The sequence below is a fragment of the Thalassophryne amazonica genome, chromosome 2, assembly GCF_902500255.1.
Source record: "Thalassophryne amazonica chromosome 2, fThaAma1.1, whole genome shotgun sequence".
NCBI classification, from domain to species: Eukaryota; Metazoa; Chordata; class Actinopteri; order Batrachoidiformes; family Batrachoididae; genus Thalassophryne; species Thalassophryne amazonica.
In genome coordinates, this window is record NC_047104.1 from 39,904,648 (window position 1) to 39,925,842 (window position 21,195).

Consider the following 21,195-nt stretch of genomic DNA (forward strand, 5'->3'; position numbering starts at 1 on the left):
GTGAAAATTTACAATCTTTGAAAGAAGAAATGAAACACTAATATTCTTCTACAACCCCTGGCAAAAATTATGGAATCACCGGCCTCGGAGGATGTTCATTCAGTTGTTTAATTTTGTAGAAAAAAAGCAGATCACAGACATGACACAAAACTAAAGTCATTTCAAAGGGCAACTTTCTGGCTTTAAGAAACACTATAAGAAATCAAGAACAAAAGATTGTGGCAGTCAGTAACGGTTACTTTTTTAGACCAAGCAGAGGAAAAAAATATGGAATCACTCAATTCTGAGGAAAAAATTATGGAATCACCCTGTAAATTTTCATCCCCAAAACTAACAGCTGCATCATATCAGATCTGCTTGTTAGTCTGCATCTAAAAAGGAGTGAAGACACCTTGGAGAGCTGTTGCACCAAGTGGACTGACATGAATCATGGCTCCAACACGAGAGATGTCAATTGAAACAAAGGAGAGGATTATCAAACTCTTAAAAGAGAGTAAATCATCATGCAATGTTGCAAAAGATGTTGGTTGTTCACAGTCAGCTGTGTCTAAACTCTGTACCAAATACAAACAACATGGGAAGGCTGTTAAAGGCAAACATACTGGTAGACCAAGGAAGACATCAAAGCATCAAGACAGAAAACTTAAAGCAATATGTCTCAAAAATCGAAAAATGTACAACAAAACAAATGAGGAACGAATGGGAGGAAACTGGAGTCAACGTCTGTGATCGAACTGTAAGAAACCGCCTAAAGGAAATGGGATTTACATACAGAAAAGCTAAACGAAAGGCATCATTAACACCTAAACAGAAAAAAAACAAGGTTACAATGGGCTAAGGAAAAGCAATTGTGGACTGTGGATGACTGGATGAAAGTCATATTCAGTGATGAATCTCGAATCTGCATTGGGCAAGGTGATGATGCTGGAACTTTTGTTTGGTGCCTTTCCAATGAGATTTATAAAGATGACTGCCTGAAGAGAACATGTAAATTTCCAGTCATTGATGATATGGGGCTGCATGTCAGGTAAAGGCACTGGGGAGATGGCTGTCATTACATCATCAATAAATGCACAAGTTTATGTTGATATTTTGGACAATTGAAAGGATGTTTGGGGATGATGAAATCATTTTTCAAGATGATAATGCATCTTGCCATAGAGCAAAAACTGCAAAAACATTCCTTGCAAAAAGACACATAGGGTCAATGTCAATGAGCAGATCTGATTTGATGCAGGTGTTAATTTGGGGGATGAAAATTTACAGGGTGATTCCATAATTTTTTCCTCAGAATTGAGTGATTCCATATTTTTTTTCCTCTGCTTGGTCTAAAAAAGTAACCGTTACTGACTGCCACAATCTTTTTTTCTTGATTTCTTATAGTGTTTCTTAAAGCCAGAAAGTTGCCATTTGAAATGACTTTAGTTTTGTGTCATGTCTGTGATCTGCTTTTTTTCTACAAAATTAAACAACTGAATGAACATCCTCTGAGGCCGGTGATTCCATAATTTTTGCCAGGGGTTGTAGAGGTGAATTTCTCTTCATGATGACTTCAGAGGCAACATTGCTAAAATTATATTGCATTATTAAAAATAGCACTATGTAGTATTGCCAATGTCCACTTCTCGCTCTTTAAAGAGAACTTCCTACCTGGAGAAGGCACTCTTCCTTCAGACATCGCAGTCAGGTGGGGAATACTTGTCTTCTGGAAAGCAGATAAACATGTCATTTCAACAGATTTCCTGAGCCTCATTCTCTGGGTTGCTTTGACACAAGATCATTTCAGAGATCACTACTATGCCAGCCAATCTCAAACTGTCAACCATGTGATCTTGCCAGTGTGTTGATTATTGTCATGACTCTTCCAGGAAAGAAAGAAAAACGGAAGTCTAATAAACTACAACTCTTTAATTTCACATCACTTTAGATGCTGCGTAATTATATTTACGTAGTGACAATCACTATGTAAACATAATTACACAGCAATGAGTCAGACTCATTCCCTCACTGAGGGAAACTGAGATGCAGTCATTTCTTATGGTCCATAAGACCCCCTTGACACAGGACGGTGGCACTTGTGAGTCTGTCGTGCAGCTTAAAGTGTGGTGTGAAAACACCTTTCTGTGTAACCGCTTCAGCAGCCCTTGTGCGGAGCTGGTGTCCCACGTGTAGTTTGTGCGCTATCGATGATGTCACATTACCGCAGAGATCTGTGTAAGTGTTTGATGTTAACACTTTTATTTAGAATTTCAGAAATGCAACAGAAACAACAAATCAGAAAAAAAGTTGAGACTATGTGTAAGATGAAGATAAAAATAAAAATGTTGCACTATTCCCAGTTTCTCCACTCACACCCACAGAAGTCAAAAATTCTTCCAGAATTGTGTCTTGGTGGCTTCCTTCATTTGTCTACTTTCAGCATGGACATTCAGTTTTTGACAACTGCCTACCTGACACAGATTTACCATAAAGTACCACACTGTTTGTGTTTCTGAATGATTGATGTAAATGAAGTCTGAGAAACAATCAATGACTTGGAAATGTTCATGTTTTCATCCTGTGACATTTCTTAAGAAAACTGTCTGGAAAAATGATTAATTCTTACATTTATAATAAACTGCCTGCCCCAACATTTTTTTTTCTCTTGGAAAATGCTGCAGGCCTTAAATGTAGGAATGGATATATATATTAACAAATAAAATAAAGCTGACCACACAAAACATGAAATATGTTGGTTTCACACAGTCTGCAGAAAATAGAATTCAAAGTAAATGTTAGGATCATTATGGGTCCACCACCATCACATTTTTTATATCCAACCTTTTATGATTATAAAAAACAAAAAAACAATTATATACATTTTTTTCTTTTTTTGCCTTTCAGCTGACCCCCCCCAATTACAGCCCTCTTAAACCCCCACCATTTTAAGCATTTTTTTTTTTTTAATATTAATTTACATCTACATTTAAACGTTTTCAGCAAGTTGACAGTAGGGTTGCACAATATGGCCAAATTATCATATCTCAATATTGTCATATCAGTACTATATGAAAATTGTTTCACACAAACTGCAGCAACAGTGAAAATTAAATATTGTTAAACACAACATTAACAATACCACACTCATTTTGCACTCATCATAAGGTTAGGATACTGTGCCCTCCAAAAGTACTGGAACACTTGATATTTCACACATTTTAATTTATTTATGCCATTTCAAATACAAGAAATACAAAAAATATAAAGAATAAAAAGTTCTAAAATTATCTTCCCCAAATTTAAACTGAAAGCAAATTTCTAAAACTTGATAAAACATGTAAACAATAATCAGTTTTATTGCCAGTTTTCTTTATGCAAGTCAGGGGATGGAAACATGGAAATTTCCAAGTCACAGATTATATGTCTTGGACTTTATTTACATCAATTATGAAGAAATACAAAAGTTTCTTTGACCAAAACATCAAATCTAGGCTTGCATCTGAAATGTGCTTTCTGTCAAATTGTAGGTAAACATTCAGATCTTCTTTAAGAAAATCCTCCTCTATACCACTTCATTGGGAAGCTGGATTTTATACTTTTAATTATAATATATAATTATATTTATAACTTTTAATAATTATTATTAATTTATATGAAGTTGTGGAGATTTACTTTCAGTTTGAGTTTAAGGAAAATAATTTTCCAAAAAAAAAAAATTGTATTTGAAATAGAATAAACAAATTAAAATGTGTGACATACCAAGTGTTCCAATGCTTTTGAGGGCAATTCATATACACTGAGGAGCAGCATCTTATATTTCATATATAGTGCGGCAGATAAGAGAATATTTAGAGCGGAATCCTGCAAATGGTGATACAAGCATCAAAGTTGGCACAAATACTCCATAGACATGAACTCTTGAAAAAACTGATTGGCCACTTGAATTTTCAATCGGCAGCCAGGTAAGGGTCAATTGAAGAATTACACAGGAGTCAAAATTAAAAGATTCTCCCGTCCACATTATTTGGCTGATCATAAAGATTCCAAATAGGTATAGTTAGGACAATTTGTGACTGAATGTTATGGAGTTATGAGGTAAAAGCAGCAAGAATGGTGACAAAGGTCAGTTGCAGTTTGTACAGGAGTCAAAAGTTAAAGTTGCGCCAATTTTGGTAAAAAAAAAAAAAAAAAAAGATGCAAATTATTAGTTGAGTTAATTGGGTTTTACAAAGTTAAGTTTGCATCATGTGTCATGCTTAGTTCACGTTACAGGGTAACATGTCACAGAATCAAATGCACATTGACCTTGTTTCACCTTTACTTTGGAGACCAAGCATTCAGCACTGTCAAAACTATTCCATTTATTAATCCTATTATCTCAACCAATAATTGACATCACTTTTTAACCAAAATTGGAGCCACTTTAACTTTTGACCCCTGTACAAACTGAAATTGACCTTTGTCACCATTCTTGCTGTTTTTACCCCATAACATTCAGTCATAGATAGTCCAAACTATACCTTTTTGGAATCTTTATGATCAGACAAATAATGTGGTGTAGTTTTCAATTTGATTGGAGCATTTTTAAATTTCAACCCCTGTGTAATTTTTCAATTGACCCTTACCTGGCCGCCTATTGAAAATTCAAGTGATCAGCTGGTTTTTCCAAAAGTGTAAGGTGTATTTGTGCTGAATTTGATGCTTGAATCACCATCTGAAGGATTGTTTCAGTTATCTGCTGCACTAATAAGCCAACAGAGCATGAATCGGCTGCTGTCTGTTAGCTTAAACACACACACACACACACACACACACACACACACACACACACACACACACACACACACACATACATACATATATATATATATATACATATACATATATACACACACACACACACACACAAAACCCCTGGCAAAAATTATGGAATCACCGGCCTCGGAAGATGTTCATGCAGTTTATTTTGTAGATAAAAAGCAGATCACAGACATGACACAAAACTAAAGTCATTTCAAATGGCAACTTTCTGGCTTTAAGAAACACTATAAGAAATCAGGAAAAAAAAAAATTGTGGCAGTCAGTAACGGTTACTTTTTTAGACCAAGCAGAGGGAAAAAAAAAAAAATGGAATCACTCAATTCTGAGGAAAAAAATTATGGAATCATGAAAAACAAAAGAATGTTCCAACACATCACTAGTATTTTGTTGCGCCACCTATGGCTTTTAGAACAGCTTGCAGTCTCTGAGGCATGGACTTAATGAGTGACAAACAGTACTCTTCATCAGTCTGGCTCCAACTTTCTCTGATTGCTGTTGCCAGATCAGCTTTGCAGGTTGGAGCCTTGTCATGGACCATTTTCTTCAACTTCCACCAAAGATTTTCAATTGGATTAAGATCCGGACTATTTGCAGGCCATGACATTGACCCTATGTGTCTTTTTGCAAGGAATGTTTTCACAGTTTTTGCTCTATGGCAAGATGCATTATCATCTTGAAAAATGATTTTATCATCCCCAAACATCCTTTCAATTGATGGGATAAGAAAAGTGTCCAAAATATCAATGTAAACTTGTGCATTTATTGATGATGTAATGACAGCCATCTCCCCAGTGCCTTTACCTGACATGCAGCCCCATATCATCAATGACTGTGGAAATTTACATGTTCTCTTCAGGCAGTCATCTTTATAAATCTCATTGGAACGGCACCAAACAAAAGTTCCAGCATCATCACCTTGCCAAATGCAGATTTGAGATTCATCACTGAATATGACTTTCATCCAGTCATCCACAGTCCATCCACAGTCCATCCTTAGCCCATTGTAACCTTGTTTTTTTCTGTTTAGGTGTTAATGATGGCTTTCGTTTAGCTTTTCTGTATGTGGGTGATTCTTAGACTACAGGCACTTATTATGTCCTTTGATCATATTGTATGAAAAACAGAAAAAAGGGGAAATTTCACACTTTTATAGTTATCTTTACAATGAAAGTGTGTTAAGAACTTTGTTCTAGTAGTCTATGATGACTTTTTCACCTTTTTTCAGCATCATTATATGCAAATACTGCCGTTTTGTGCTTGTCCCACACCCAGAGTTTTGATCTTCAATGATAAAAATGAATGGTAAAGAAACATTTTTTCTAATGTTTTAAAATATCTCTGAATAAAATATCAGTAAAATAATCAAAACATAATTGGGGTATTCAATGTCATACAACTGTTGTGATTTTTTTAAACAAAATGTAGTTGTCCCCCACTATTGCCATAATTTCCACCACAACACTGTAATGTCCCTTTAAACAGTTTGTATGAAAGATTGTTTGGGTAGTTTCTATGGAGATAAACAGTGACATCACAGCACATGTATATAGCGCCAAATCACAACAAACAACTGCCCCAAGGCGCTTTATATTGTAAGGCAATGGTGTGGTGGAAATTACATTTACAAGGCCAATAGTGCCCGTAGTTAAAGAATCACCCATGTAAATCTCATTTCCTTTAGGTGGTTTCTTACAGTTCGGTCACAGACGTTGACTCCAGTTTCCTCCCATTCGTTCCTCATTTGTTTTGTTGTGCATTTTCGATTTTTGAGACATATTGCTTTAAGTTTTCTGTCTTGACGCTTTGATGTCTTCCTTGGTCTACCAGTATGTTTGCCTTTAACAACCTTCCCATGTTGTATGTATTTGGTCCAGAGTTTAGACACAGCTGACTGAACAACCAACATCTTTTGCAACATTGCGTGATGACTTACCCTCTTTTAAGAGTTTGATAATCCTCTCCTTTGTTTCAATTGACATCTCTCGTGTTGGAGCCATGATTCATGTCAGTCCACTTGGTGCAACAGCTCTCCAAGGTGTGATCACTCCTTTTTAGATGCAGACTAATGAGCAGATCTGATTTGATGCAGGTGTTAGTTTTGGGGATGAAAATTTACAGGGTGATTCCATAATTTATTCCTCAGAATTGAGTGAGTCGATATTTTTTTCCCCCTCTGCTTGGTCTAAAAAAGTAACCGTTACTGACTGCCACAGTTATTTTTCCTGATTTCTTAGTGTTTCTTAAAGCCAGAAAGTTGCCATTTGAAATGATTTTAGTTTTGTGTCATGTCTGTGATCTGCTTTTTTTCTACAAAATTAAACAACTGAATGAACATCCTCCGAGGCCGGTGATTCCATAATTATTGCCAGGGGTTGTATATATAAAGCCCCCTGAATTAAAGGAGAAATGTTTTTTTAACAACCTGGACCTCATGCCTGGCATAAAATACGGTCGTTTACTCACCAATATAAGTTTGGTGTCATCAGAAGTCCACGATTTAAACAACGTGTTCAGTTCAAATCTGAGGCAAAAAATTTTCTTCTACTAAGGTGCATTAGAACTTTTTGTGGTACACAGCACCAACTACTGGAAAGGGGGAACCTAGCAGTCAATGTGGCTGATTTCAAAATGCCGCTCTTTTCAACCAGACGTGTGGTCCCATGACATGTCAATCATCTGTGTCCAGTCAGATTTCAGGGGAATCCAGTGCAACCCTGGCCTCCGCTCTAGCTCCACCCAAGCCAGGAAGTGTTCAACATTTGACATTTCCTGTTTCAGTGTGAACTTGCCACTGTGTTCCCTGAGTTCTTTTCTGCATGAGATTCCATGGGATCTCATCTGTCAATCCAGGAAGTGTTGATCCAGGAAGTGTTTGACATTTCCTGTTTTACTGTGGATTCAAAATTTGGCATTTCCTGTTTGGGCCACAGTGTACCATGACCATGAGTATTACTGGGTGGTAAGCAGTTTGAATCCCAAATGAGCAGTGATAAACTGGACGGAATATTGGGAATTATTATTCCTCAACATAGAAATTCACAGGTGGAAGCCGCTTTAACCGGCTCACGCTAAACTACATTGTTTCCAGTGTTTGGAAGAACTTCCAACATCTATGATTCTTCCCACCAACCCTCAGGTGTGACATGATCTCATGTAACCACTGTTTTTTAGTCAAATCTCACCTTTAGTTTGAGCGGAAAGGCATAGACAGGTTCTGGGGCTGAAGAGGTTATCTGTCTGTCCAGAGATTGGTAGACATGCTCCTCACCATCATCTTCTTTCTCATCTCCATCCTTTTCTTTCTCTTCTAACTCCTCCTCAGACTCATCAGCACATGCCAGATGCAGCTGACTAGACAAATCATCTGACCATCTGTCTCTGCGGAAGTTAAAGATATTCCATATCAGGCAGTCAATGTCATACTGTGTTTAGCAATGCTTGTGTTGTGGTCAAGCTCCTGTTCGCTTCTGGTGTCATTCTGACATTCCTTGACAGTGTTCATTTCTGCGGCTTTCTTCCCGTTCATGTACACACCTGTTTCCTATTCGACTGTTTGCAACTCACTGTGTATTTATTACCGTTTCCTCACTTACAGCTGTATGCAAAAGTTTGGGCTTCAGCATGTAGCTAATGTATGTTTGGCAAACCTCCCTGTAGGTGGAATTTTGTGGCCAAGCAACACTGTGAAGTAGGTGACCACCATCCACAACAAAGATGCTAGTCTCTGGAACAGTGGCATGCTGAGCACCATACGACTTCAAGATGTTACCCAGGGTGCTCTTTGTTGCCTTTCTCATCTGACCATCTTTGAAGAGTGAAGGTGGTTGTGGTGCAAGTTCATGTGTCAAGAATGTTTCCATGTCAGAACTGTTATTTAACACACATGTAATCCTGTTAAACAAGAGGCTGGGATTGACAGTTGCATTTTGTCCTTTGACTTTGACAGACGGTTCCTGACCACCAATTGTCTTCACTCTGTCATTTCTTTTAGGGGTTGCCCCCCTGATAATGTTCATGATTTTCCTTTATAAGTTATGGGTTGTCTGGTAGCAGGCCAAGAAAAATCTCAGATAAGCTGAAGCAAAGGATGGTGAGAATAGTCAGACAACCTACAGACCTGCTCCAAAGACCTACAACATGATCTTGCTGCAGATAGTGTCTCTGTGCATCGTTCAACTATACAGCGCACTTCGCACAAAGAGATGCTGTATGATGCTGTAATGCAGAGGACGCCTTTTCTGCATACGTGCCACAAACAAAGTCACTTGAGGTATGATAAAGTACATTTGGACAAGCCAGCATCATTTTGGAATAAGGTGCTGTGGACCGATGAAACTAAAATCGAGTTATTTGGACATAACAAGGGGCGGTATGCATGGCTGAAAAAGAACACAGCATTCCAAGAAAAACACTTGCTACTGAAAGTAAAATTTGGAGGTGGTTCCATCATGCTGTGTGGCTGTGTGGCCAGTGCAGGTCCTGGGAATTTTGTTAAAGTTGGGGGTCACATGGATTCCAGTCAATATCAGCAGATTCTTGAGAACAGTGTTCATGAATCAATGACAAAGTTGAAGTTGGACCGGGCTGGATCTTTCAACAAGACAACAACCCTAAACACTGCTCAAATTCTACTAAGGCATTCATGCAGATGAACAAGTACAATGTTCTGGAATGGCCATCTCAGTCCCCAGACCTGAATATTCTTGAAAATCTGTGGTGGGATTTTAAGCGGGCTGTCCATGCTCGGAAACTAACAAACCTACTAAAGCATACTGTTAGTCCCTGCCATGAATCTTGACACAAGTGGGCCCAGGTATGGTTAAACATATCCTGCCCAGGCACTAGTAAAAAAAAAAAAAAAGGACACTGGGAATCAAACGTGCTCGGGCACGGTACAAATCACGTTATTGGGGTTTGGTTCCAGTATGTGTCTTGTGTCTTTTTGTGTAGTCTGTCCCCTCGTTGGCTTGTTCTGTGGGTGTGGATGAGTGTGAGCATGCGTGTGATTCCCTGCACTGGTCTTCCCAAGGGTGCGTGCATGTGTCCTCCCAAAAGTACATGTTCTGTGTGGATTAGTGTGTGTTTTTCTGTGCTGGGCACCGAGGGTACTTGTTTGTGGGTGTGTCTGCGTTTACTTCCACGTGTGCTACGCAGTAGTAAGTTCTAGTGTACCTTAACAGAGAGTGGCGACATGACGAGGAAAAAAAAAAAAGTTACGTGACATCTTGGTTCCAAAATAGCGTTAATCTGTCTGCATGTAAATTCAGCTATTTTATTTATTTATTCATTGAAAATGCTGGGTTGCTGTGCATTTGGAGAAACAAAGACACAGCAAGGCCTTCAAGATATACAGATTCCCTTCAGATCTGAACAGAAGAAAAATTTGGGAAAATAAAGTCAGCAGTGTGGGATGGAAGTCGGCATCATAGTCAAAGCTTTGAGAGGTAAATTTATTGTTCAGTGCCACGTACAGCAAAACTCACCTAAAACATCATCATATAAACCAGATATTCGTAGCCACCGGACAAAAAAGTCCCAAAGTTTTTGTATTGTTTTCCATGTAATAAACACTGTACATAATGGATTTTGTATAACAGATTTTTTGCTCACATTGAATACGATGTTCCATCCAATCGCAATGCATTTCCATTAAAAACCCAGAGCAGTGTGGACATGCGCAGTAACAGAGGTACAAAGAAGCATAAATCAGGCTTTAAATTAATGAAATAAAATCATAAATTGTAAATTTATGTAAATATGATAGCTTATCTATTTTAATATTTATTTTGATAGAACCTGTACCTGGATGTGCTGCTGTATGTGGTTAAATGATTTTAAAAAGTGTTGAAAACAAAAGGTTCATTCAGTAGTGCAGCACAGTTGGGAACAAAATGGCGCCATGTTCTGAATTGATGCCATTCTCTCAATTAAGGCACACTAGTAAGTTTGTCCTCTTTCGTGGTTTAGATGACTGTTTTTGATTATCACTGAGTGGTAGTTCTACCTAGACGGTCTTAGTTTTTTAATTTTGGTCACTCTGGATTTTGTTTCTTCACTGACGACTGCAGCTGCATTATTGTTTAAGTTGTCACTTTGGACTTTTGTTTCTTCACTTAAGACTTTGCTGCATTGTTGTCTTAGCTGTCACTTTAGATTTTGGGTTCCCCACTAAAGACTCTTACTGCATTTATTGTTTTAGTTGTCCCTTTGGATTTTTCTCATGATTTTTCTCTTGACCGCTCATAATCACCTGGGTAAAATAAACCTTATTGTTGATCTCTAATCCTCCTGTGTTGGCTGCCTTGCATCCTGGGGTCCTACCTTAGTCCATGAGGAACTGACCGGCCAGAAATGGACCCCACAAGCAGCGTTCCAGACCTTCTCTGTTTAAAGAACTTTTGTGAACAACTGAGACTGTTGCACACTTATTTTTACTGCTGCTCTCAAAAGAAGAAAAGATTTCCTGTATCAAGCCTGGGACTTAACTGAGTCAATTCCATTGCGTGTTGGACTTGTTTCCTTAATTGTATTCTTTAGAGGGATTATTTGAACAGGGGAAGCTCCCAGAATGGGTGTCTCACCCGGAGGAGTATTGGCAATTAACTGATTTTTGTCATTCTGATTGAGGGGACACATCCACCGTTGGTGAATGTCCCTGAAAAAGCTGTTGCTTAGATGGCAGCATGTGTTGCTCCAAAACCTGGATGTACCTTTCAGCATTGATGTATAAGTTGCCCATGCCATGGACACTAACTCAGCCCCATACCATCACAGATGCTGGCTTTTGATCTCTGCGCTGGTAACAATCTGGATGGTCTTTTTCCTCTTTTGTCCGGAGGAAGCGAAGTCCACGATTTCCAAAAACAATTTGAAATGTGGAGTCATGAGACCACAGCACACTTTTCCACTTTGCATCTGTCCATTTAAAATGAGCTCGGGCCGAGAGAAGGTGGCAGCATTTCTGGATGTTGTTGATGTATGGCTTTTGCTTTGCATGGTAGAGTTTTACCTTGCACTTGTAGATGTAGCGACAAACTGTGTTAACTTACAATGGGTTTCTGAAATGTTCCTGAGCCCATGTGGTAAGATCCTTTATACAATGATGTCGGTTTTTAATGCAGTTCTGTCTAAGGGATCGAAGGTCACGGGCATTCAGTGTTGGTTATTGGCCTTGCCTTTTATGTGTAGAAAGTTCTCCAGATTCTCTGAATCTTCTGATTATATTATGGACTGTAGATGATGGAATGCCTAAATTCCTTGCAATTGAACATTGAGAAACATTGTTCTTAAACTGTTGGACGGACTATTTTTTTCATGTAGTTGTTCAGAAAGTGATGATCCTCGCACCATCTTTGCTTGTGAAAGGCTGAGCCTTCTGGAGATACTCCTTTTATACAGAATCATGACACTCACCTGTTTCCAATTAACCTGTTCACATGTGGAATGTTCCAAACAGGTGTTCTTTGAGCATTCATCAACTTTCCCAGTCTTTTGTTGCCCCGTCCCAGATTTTTTGAAACGTGTTGCAGGCATCCATTTCAAAATGAGCAAATATTTGCACAAAAACAAAAAAAAGTCTATCAGTGTGAACATTAAACACCTTGTCTTTGTGGTGTATTCAATTGAATATAGGTTGAAGATGATTTGCAAATCATTGTATTCTGTTTTTATTTACATTTTACACAACATCCCAAATTGATTTGAATTGGGGTTGTATGTATGTACGTACGTGTGTGTGGGTGTGTGTGTGTGTGTGTGTGTGGGGTGAACTAAAAAAAAAAAATGTTCTTATCTTCACAACACTTAAAAAAAAGAAATATGACTTAAATATGTACACCAGTTGACTATGATTCTGTTAATTATGTTTCTACTTGAGAAACATGAAAATTGTTTTTTGCACACATTGTAATTACACTGGTCAACAATTTTTTTTTCTTGTATGGACTCAGTACTGATTTAGGTTAATTCTGGGGTGCTGAATGTGAATCTGAGCTCAGATTTCCTCTATCACATCGCATTTTTGCATGTTCCTTATTGATGGTTTACGCAAAAGTTGCTCATTCACTTACAAGTTTGACACCACTAATCGAAAAACCAGGATAAACCAGGTTCACAAAATGTGAACAAGAGGCGTAATGTTGGTTATGGCGCCAAAGAGATGTGCAAAACTGCAGCTTTTGCTTCAAAGCTTGATACGTGAAATATGTTTTCATATTTCAAAAATGCGATGTGATTTACAAAAACTAAAACCAGATTCGGATTCAGCACCCCCAAATGACTCAAAATCCATTGAAAAGTCTATGCAAGAAAAATTGTGTTGACCAGTGTTCTGTGCAACCAATGTACATAGTATTTAAATTGTGAAAATCCAGACTTTTTTCAATGAAGGAGGGCCCTGGCCTAGTGTGACTACAGTCACAGACAATTTGGGGGGAGGGGGAGCACCTTAAATGTCACATAAAATGGATTTTAACAACCACGAATGTATTAAATCCATTACTGAGTCAGATGCTTCTGCTGCACTGTCAGAACAGTGACAGATGTTTGACTGGCAATAAAAACAGCAGTGTCACTCCACATACCACAGAGGAAGGTAGGAAATGTAATGACAAAGAATAATATGCACTTTTAAGATGCTTTTACTGCTCTTCCTAAACATATGACCAGCTGCGCATTACCCAGGTGAGGTGTCCGTTGAGGAGCTTTTCTTAAACATTACAATTATAATTTATCAGGGCTGCTTTTCCAGAGATGGTTTACCTGGTGTGAAGTGGTGGGCAGATGTTTGGTCCAGATAGAAATGAATCTGACCGGTCAGTCTCAGAGAAAGACCACGGCCGAGTGGGTGGGATGGCCCATGGCTGTCCAGTGAGAGAAGACGATAAGATGGCTGCTGCCAAGGCTGATCTGTAGTTTAAAAGATGGAAATCTGATAAGGAACAGGTTCTTTTCTGAGGACAATTTCAAGTTTAAAGACACATCGACAAAAACCTTAGGTGTAACATGAGCTAAACCATCAAGTTGCTATTACGTAGAGCTCTCATTAAACTTTCCAAACATGAGCAAGTCTTGAATTATGCAACAAGGATCCAAAAAAGAATTTTAGTGCAAACACAGAAAACATAAAGGCAAACCAATGGAGACACCTTATGGACACAGTGAACCTTACCCTTGATTTAGCCTCAGCAGTGGGTTTTTGTGTTTGTTTGTAGAGGACACTGTGCAAATGAAACCATAAGTGTTAGAAAACGTTTGATACCTGTGTCTCTCAGGTGAGGGGTTTGGGCTGCGAGGGGGAGGGGTACGAGGCACAGCAGGCTTGGGGGCAATGGAGGCAGCAGGGATGAAACCATGAGCTATACGAGTCTGCACAAAGCAAACATAACTGTTAGGGAGGATCACACGCATGAAACACATTAATATGAGACTGCCATTACAAATCTCAGCATCTCACTATGTCATTTAGGTCCTTCTGACTTATTTTGGAGTAAATGCTTCAGGGGAGCATTAGCATGGCTAAAACCTTTCAGCTTCACCCACCTTTTTAAGCATTTTTTTTTTTTTTTGCCTCTCACATGCCTGGATGCTCCTCAAATCTAACCATTTCATTTAGGGCCTTCAGACTTTTCAGTAAAACGGTTCTAGGGAGCATGAGTAGGGATGGGTATCGTTAAGAAATGATTCGATCCACCGACATCAATAAGCTTTTTGCTTAACAATTCCGTTATTGGTCCTTCAGAGTGGCCGTTGTTTTTGGGGGTGTTTGTCAGGAAAATTGTAATTTCTCTACATTGATTACGGACCCTGCAGCGGGTCCGTAATCAACTTTTCAGCAACGCGGCTTTGCTTTGAACCTTGAACCAATCGAAGCAGTGGTTCACAGATTGAAGCAGTGCTTCGATCTATTACTTCATTTATTCATTTTATCTTAATTTTCCCCCGCTAAAACCCTAACGAGCATACGTCTGAGTATTATTTACCTTTTTTATGTTAAACCGACCTGTTATGGTCTTCTGAAACAGTTGATAGATGTATTTTATAACGTAAAAACGGGAGCGATGCTAACGCGTTAGCATGTCTATGGCATTTTCAATGTTAAAGCTAGCATTAAGCAGTTGCAGCTGTCATCACGTTCGGGTGCATTTGTTTTCTGTATAATAAGCGTTTGTTGTAAAAGAGTCAAATGTATCACAAATTGTAATATTTTTCAATTTATTTTTGTTTATATATTAATAATCTAATGATTAGTTATTATATACAATTTTAGAGAAAGAGAAAAAGAACCTGAATAGAAACACAACAGAAAATATAAAGCCAACTAACAATGAACATACATAAATAAATACATCCAGAAATAAATAAGTGTTTCCTGTGAACACCTAGTGACTCTTACACCTCCGAGTGTTGCAGTATAACCAGCAGGACCCCACTGCTGTTTGCAGTGACCTTGATTACATCTTACCTTATAACACTGACGCTATTGGAAAGTTTTTCCCAGTGACGTTTTCCCAAACTGAGCTCTGTAGTATCATAAGCAGAACACCACGGATGCGTGCAGTGAACTTTGTAATAAGGAGTGATATCACCATCATTTATTCAATAATTTTCTTTTGTCCTTTTTTCGTGTTTGCACTTTGTCGACGGTCCCTAAGCTTCCGTTTTTCTGCCGTTTGCCCGTTCAGATCAGTGTTATTTTTTTTTCAGCTCAAAAGAAGGCTCATATGGATAAAAATAAGGTTGTAGCTCATTGTCTACCTTCCTGAGGTTAGAAACTAGTGTTTGTTTTTCTACAATGTTTCTCTTAAGATCTATTGAACCGTGAACGTTGAATCTGTGAATATCGTTCTAGCTTTACCAGAGTGAGTAAAGTTTGAGTAAAGGCAGAGTCCGGCCGGAATTAATAACCTCAAAGCAAATCGCTGTTTTAAATCAAATGACACCTCTTTGAGACGTTCTGCATTCTTTATGAATTAAACTGATGCTGACATGCAGCCAGCTGAGCTCAACTCAGAGGTATGGAGTAACATTCATGTCATTAATGCCTGAAAGGAAATGATTTTGATAAAAACTACAGATTTTGTTAATTTCTGTTTATGTCCAAAGATCAAGGATCCACCATGTACATTTTATTTAAGTCCAGAGATCAAGGATCCACTGACCAATTTCATATTTATTTACTTTAAGACTCAATAAAATGTTGTTGACATAGAAAACCTGTAAAGCCTACTTTCAGTACACAGAAAATTCACAAGAGCTATTGATAAGGGAATCAGATCGATAATGGCATCGATAGATAAAATCTTATCAAAACCCATCCCTAGACCTAAATGACATGGTGAGATGCTGAAGAGCTTCGCTCGTTTATGTCCACGACATACGAGGTCTGTCAATAAAGTATAGGTCCTTTTTATTTTTTTCAAAAACTATATGGATTTCATTCATATGTTTTTACGTCAGACATACTTGAACCCTCGTGCGCACGCGTGAGTTTTTCCACGCCTGTCGGTGACGTCATTCGCCTGTGAGCACTCCTTGTGGGAGGAGTCGTCCAGCCCCTCGTCAGAATTCCTTTGTCTGAGAAGATGCTGAGAGACTGGCGCTTTGTTTGATCAAAATTTTTTCTAAACCTGTGAGACACGGTTCGAAAAATTAAGCTGGTTTTCAGTGAAAATTTTAACGGCTGATGAGAGATTTTGAGGTGATACTGTCACTTTAAGGACTTCCCACGGTGCGAGACGTCGCGCAGCGCTCTCAGGCGCCGTCGTCAGCCTGTTTCAAGCTGAAAACCTCCACATTTCAGGCTCTATTGATCCAGGACGTCGTGAGAGAACAGAGAAGTTTCAGAAGAAGTCGGTTTCAGCATTTTATCTGGATATTCCACTGTTAAAGGAGATTTTTTCTAATGAAAGACGTGCGGACGGATTGCAGTGTCGGCCTGCAGCCGCCGCGACGCTCCGCCACAGGAAAAACACCTCTGTTGGAAGCCTTAAGGACAAGTTGGAACATGTCCAGCTGTTAAACAATTTCTCATATACTCACTCCACTGAAAGCCATCAAAAGCCACCTGGATTTTACAAATGGTTATCAACACGGAGGTGTTTTTCCTGTGCCGCCGCACCGCACCGGCTGCGTCCGCACGTCTTTCATTAAAAAAAATCTTTAACAGTGGAATATCCGGATAAAATGCTGAAACCAACTTCTTCTGAAACTTCTCTGTTCTCTCACGATGTCCTGGATCAATAGAGCCTGAAATGTGGAGGTTTTCAGCTTGAAACAGGCTGACGACGGCACCTGAGAGCACTGCACGACGTCTCGCTCCGTGGGAAGTCCTTAAAGCGACAGTATCACCTCAAAATCTCTCATCAGCCGTTAAAATTTTCACCGAAAACCAGCTTAATTTTTCGAACCGTGTCCACTTCGATGTGTCTCACAGGTTTAGAAAAAAATTTTGATCAAACAAAGCGCCAGTCTCTCAGCAACTTCTCAGACAAAGGAATTCCGACGAGGGGCTGGACGACTCCTCCGACAAGGAGTGCTCACAGGCGAACGACGTCACCGACAGGCGTGGAAAAACTCACGCATGCGCACGAGGGTTCAAGCATGTCTGACGTAAAAACATATGAATGAAATCCATACAGTTTTTGAAAAAAATAAAAAGGACCTATACTTTATTGACAGCCCTCGTATACATATTCAAACAGATGTCAACTTACAAACTCTTTGTTCCTCCTGAAGCTGAATTTACACATTGTGCTTCCTTTTATAAAAAAAACAAACATAAACCTTTTATGCTTCGATTGGCTGATCATTCTGTTTAAGGCCATCTGTGAGACATGTTGCAAAACAAAAACAAAAAAGCAGTTTTCATTCCTCAGTGAAAATTTAACGACAAGGCAACAGGCATTCAGTAACTAGACGCTTCCTCTCGCAGACTGCACCTCTCTGTAAACTTGGTGATTGGCTGAAAGTGAATTGCACGACCAATCGGGGAAGTGTTTAAATTCACATAGCAACGTCCCACCGAGCAACCAGCGCTGTCGACAACAGGGGGCGAAGTTCGTCGAAGTCATTCTGTTTACTGAAACTTTTTTCTCCAGCCACGGTGTGACATTAGTAATAACATATTTATTATAATAGTCTGTCTAGTCAGGTTTTAACTGCTTGTATTCTTAGGTCAATAAAAACAAAGCACCTTGATTGACTGATCTTATTTCACCAAGACAAAAATAAATAAATAAAATTAAAAATAAGAGTGGAAACACTACATCATTACAATAGCTTAAAAAAAAAGTATTATCAGGACAAATAGAAAGTCACAAAATTGTGCCTTATTTCCACAGTGGACCCATACCTTATGCATTTTTTTTTTGATAATTAAACGAACTATTTGCATAGCACTTTCTTTGCAGACAGATCTGAATAGGATTAGTTTGTCACGTAACATTGAATACTAAGTACAATATAATAAGATTACTTGTACATACACACACACACACACATATTATATATATAGGGATAGATAGAATTTTGTCCATTATAATCAAAATCTGTCATATGTATAAAACAGACAAAATCCATTATATGATTTTTAGATGACTAGGTGATGACCTAGTCCTTAAGGCATTGGGCTTGTAACCAGAGGATCCTCCATTCAAAACCCAGCCTGACCGGCTCTTGGTGTGCGCGCGCTTGTGTAAATGTGAGGCATAATACTACTGGAATGAATTTGAATAAGTTGTTTTTTTTTTCTCTCTCTCTCTCTCTCTCACCAAAACGGATGCTGCACTCACTGCAGTTTATCATCTGGAATAGTCCCAGATTGCATTTCAGAGCTTCTAGAATTCAAACATTTTCGTGCAGGTGGTGTTGGGGGGTAATTTTGGGTTTCAGCTTTTTTTGTTTTTCCACCACTTTCATCCCTGAATATATCAATTGTGAGTCACTTTTGTGCAGATTAAAGTTACTAACTGGGACTCCTGTTTTGTTGCGAGAAAGAAACGAGAATCGTCCTCTGTTCTGTTCACACAGCTCCAAACACTGCGCGGCTCTCTGCCGAGTCAAGTTAGAACGAGAGAGTTCATTTGGAATTAATAACTTCAAAGCGAAACATTGTTTTGTTTATTTATGTCCAAAGATCAAGGATACAGTGACCAATTTCATATACGAGGGCTGTCAATAAAGTAACGGTCCTTTTTATTTTTTTCAAAAACTATATGGATTTCATTCATATGTTTTTACGTCAGACATGCTTGAACCCTCGTGCGCATGCGTGAGTTTTTCCACGCCTGTCGGTGACGTCATTCACCTGTGAGCACTCCTTGTGGGAGGAGTCGTCCAGCCCCTTGTCGGAATTCCTTTGTCTGAGAAGTTGCTGAGAGACTGGCGCGTTGTTTGATCAAAATTTTTTCTAAACCTGTGAGACACATCGAAGTGGACACGGTTCGAAAAATTAAGCTGGCTTTCAGTGAAAATTTTAACGGCTGATGAGAGATTTTGAGGTGATACTGTCGCTTTAAGGACTTTTCACGGTGCGAGACGTCGCGCTGCGCTCTCAGCCGCCATCGTCAGCCTGTTCAAGCTGAAAACCTCCACATTTCAGGCTCTATTGATCCAGGACGTCGTGAGAGAACAGAGAAGTTTCAGAAGAAGTCGGTTTCAGCATTTTATCCGGATATTCCACTGTTAAAGGAGATTTTTTTAATGAAAGACGTGCGGACGGGTCCGCGCGTCGGCTCGCAGCCGCCGCGACGCTCCGCCACAGGAAAAACACCTCCATTGGAAGCCTTAAGGACAAGTTGGAACATGTCCTGCTGTTAAACAATTTCTCATATACTCACTCCACTGAAAGCCATCAAAAGCCACCTGGATTTTACAAATGGTTATCAACATGGAGGTGTTTTTCCTGTGCCGCCGCACCGCGTCAGCTGCGAGCCGACGCGCGGACCCGTCCGCACGTCTTTCATTAAAAAAATCTCCTTTAACAGTGGAATATCCGGATAAAATGCTGAAACCGACTTCTTCTGAAACTTCTCTGTTCTCTCACGACGTCCTGGATCAATAGAGCCTGAAATGTGGAGGTTTTCAGCTTGAAACAGGCTGACGACGGCGGCTGAGAGTGCAGCGCGACGTCTCGCACCGTGAAAAGTCCTTAAAGCGACAGTATCACCTCAAAATCTCTCATCAGCCGTTAAAATTTTCACTGAAAACCAGCTTAATTTTTCGAACCGTGTCCACTTCGATGTGCCTCACAGGTTTAGAAAAAATTTTGATCAAACAACGCGCCAGTCTCTCAGCAACTTCTCAGACAAAGGAATTCCGACAAGGGGCTGGACGACTCCTCCCACAAGGAGTGCTCACAGGCGAATGACGTCACCGACAGGCGTGGAAAAACTCACGCATGCGCACGAGGGTTCAAGCATGTCTGACGTAAAAACATATGAATGAAATCCATATAGTTTTTGAAAAAAATAAAAAGGGCCGTTACTTTATTGACAGCCCTCGTATATTTACTTTAAGACTCAATGAACTCCATAGAAAACCTGTAAAGCCTACTTTTAGTACAAAATTCACAAGCGGTATCGATAAGGGAATCGGATCGATAAAATCTTATCAATACCCATCCCTAAGCATGAGCATGGCTAAAAACTTTCAGCTCTGCTCCAAGACCCCCCGCCTTTTCTAATATTTTTCTTTTTTGTCTTTCAGCTTCTGGGGGGGGTCTTCGCCCCACAGACCCCCCTAATTACAGCCCTCTTAACCCACTGCCACTTTAAGCATTTTTTTTAATGTAGATGTAAATTAATATTCAACGTTTTCAGCTAGTTGAAAATTATTGTATCTCAATATTGTCATATCAATATGATATACGATATGACTATGATTTCACACAAAGTGCAGCAACAGTGAAAATTAAACATTTTTAAACAAAACAGTAATAATATCACTCATTTTGCACTCATCATAAGGTTAGGATACAGTGCCCTCCAAAAGTATTGGAACACTTGGTATTTCACACATTTGAATTTGTTAATACCGTTTCAAATACAAGAAATACAAAAAATATAAAGAATAAAATTTTCTAAAATTATCTTTCTCTTATCTCTAAAACTTGATAATACCTGTAAATAATAATCAGTTTTATTGGCAATTTTCTTCAGACAAGTGGATGGAAACATGAACATTTCCAAGTCACTGAATATGTTTTGGATTTAATTTGCATCAATTATGAAGAAATACAAAAGTTTCTTTCACCAAAACATAAAATCTAGGCTTGCATCTCAGAGATACTTTCTGGCAAATTGTAGCTGAATATTCAGGGTTTTTTTTTTTTAAGAAAACCCTCCTCTACACCACTTCATCAAGAATGCTGGATTTTATATTTTTAATAAATTTTTA

At 38.9% G+C, this 21,195-nt stretch overlaps 1 protein-coding gene across 3 annotated transcripts in view; it reads right to left on the reverse strand.

Annotated features, from left to right (window-relative positions):
- The window catches only part of cep89 (centrosomal protein 89), a 331,169-nt gene that overhangs the window by 278,351 nt on the left and 31,623 nt on the right, over positions 1 to 21,195 (reverse strand). The window contains exons 1-5 of one of the 3 annotated variants that reach the window (XM_034185210.1): positions 17,514 to 17,549; positions 14,060 to 14,166; positions 13,561 to 13,707; positions 7,983 to 8,178; positions 1,651 to 1,702 (exon numbers count right to left, since the gene is read on the reverse strand). In XM_034185210.1, the coding sequence (XP_034041101.1) occupies positions 1,651 to 1,702; positions 7,983 to 8,178; positions 13,561 to 13,707; positions 14,060 to 14,166; positions 17,514 to 17,549 (538 nt within the window). Of the gene's footprint in view, positions 1 to 1,650; positions 1,706 to 7,982; positions 8,179 to 13,560; positions 13,708 to 14,059; positions 14,167 to 17,513; positions 17,550 to 21,195 lie in introns of those variants that run through there. The other 2 variants (XM_034185204.1, XM_034185196.1) reach the window with 2 other exon arrangements.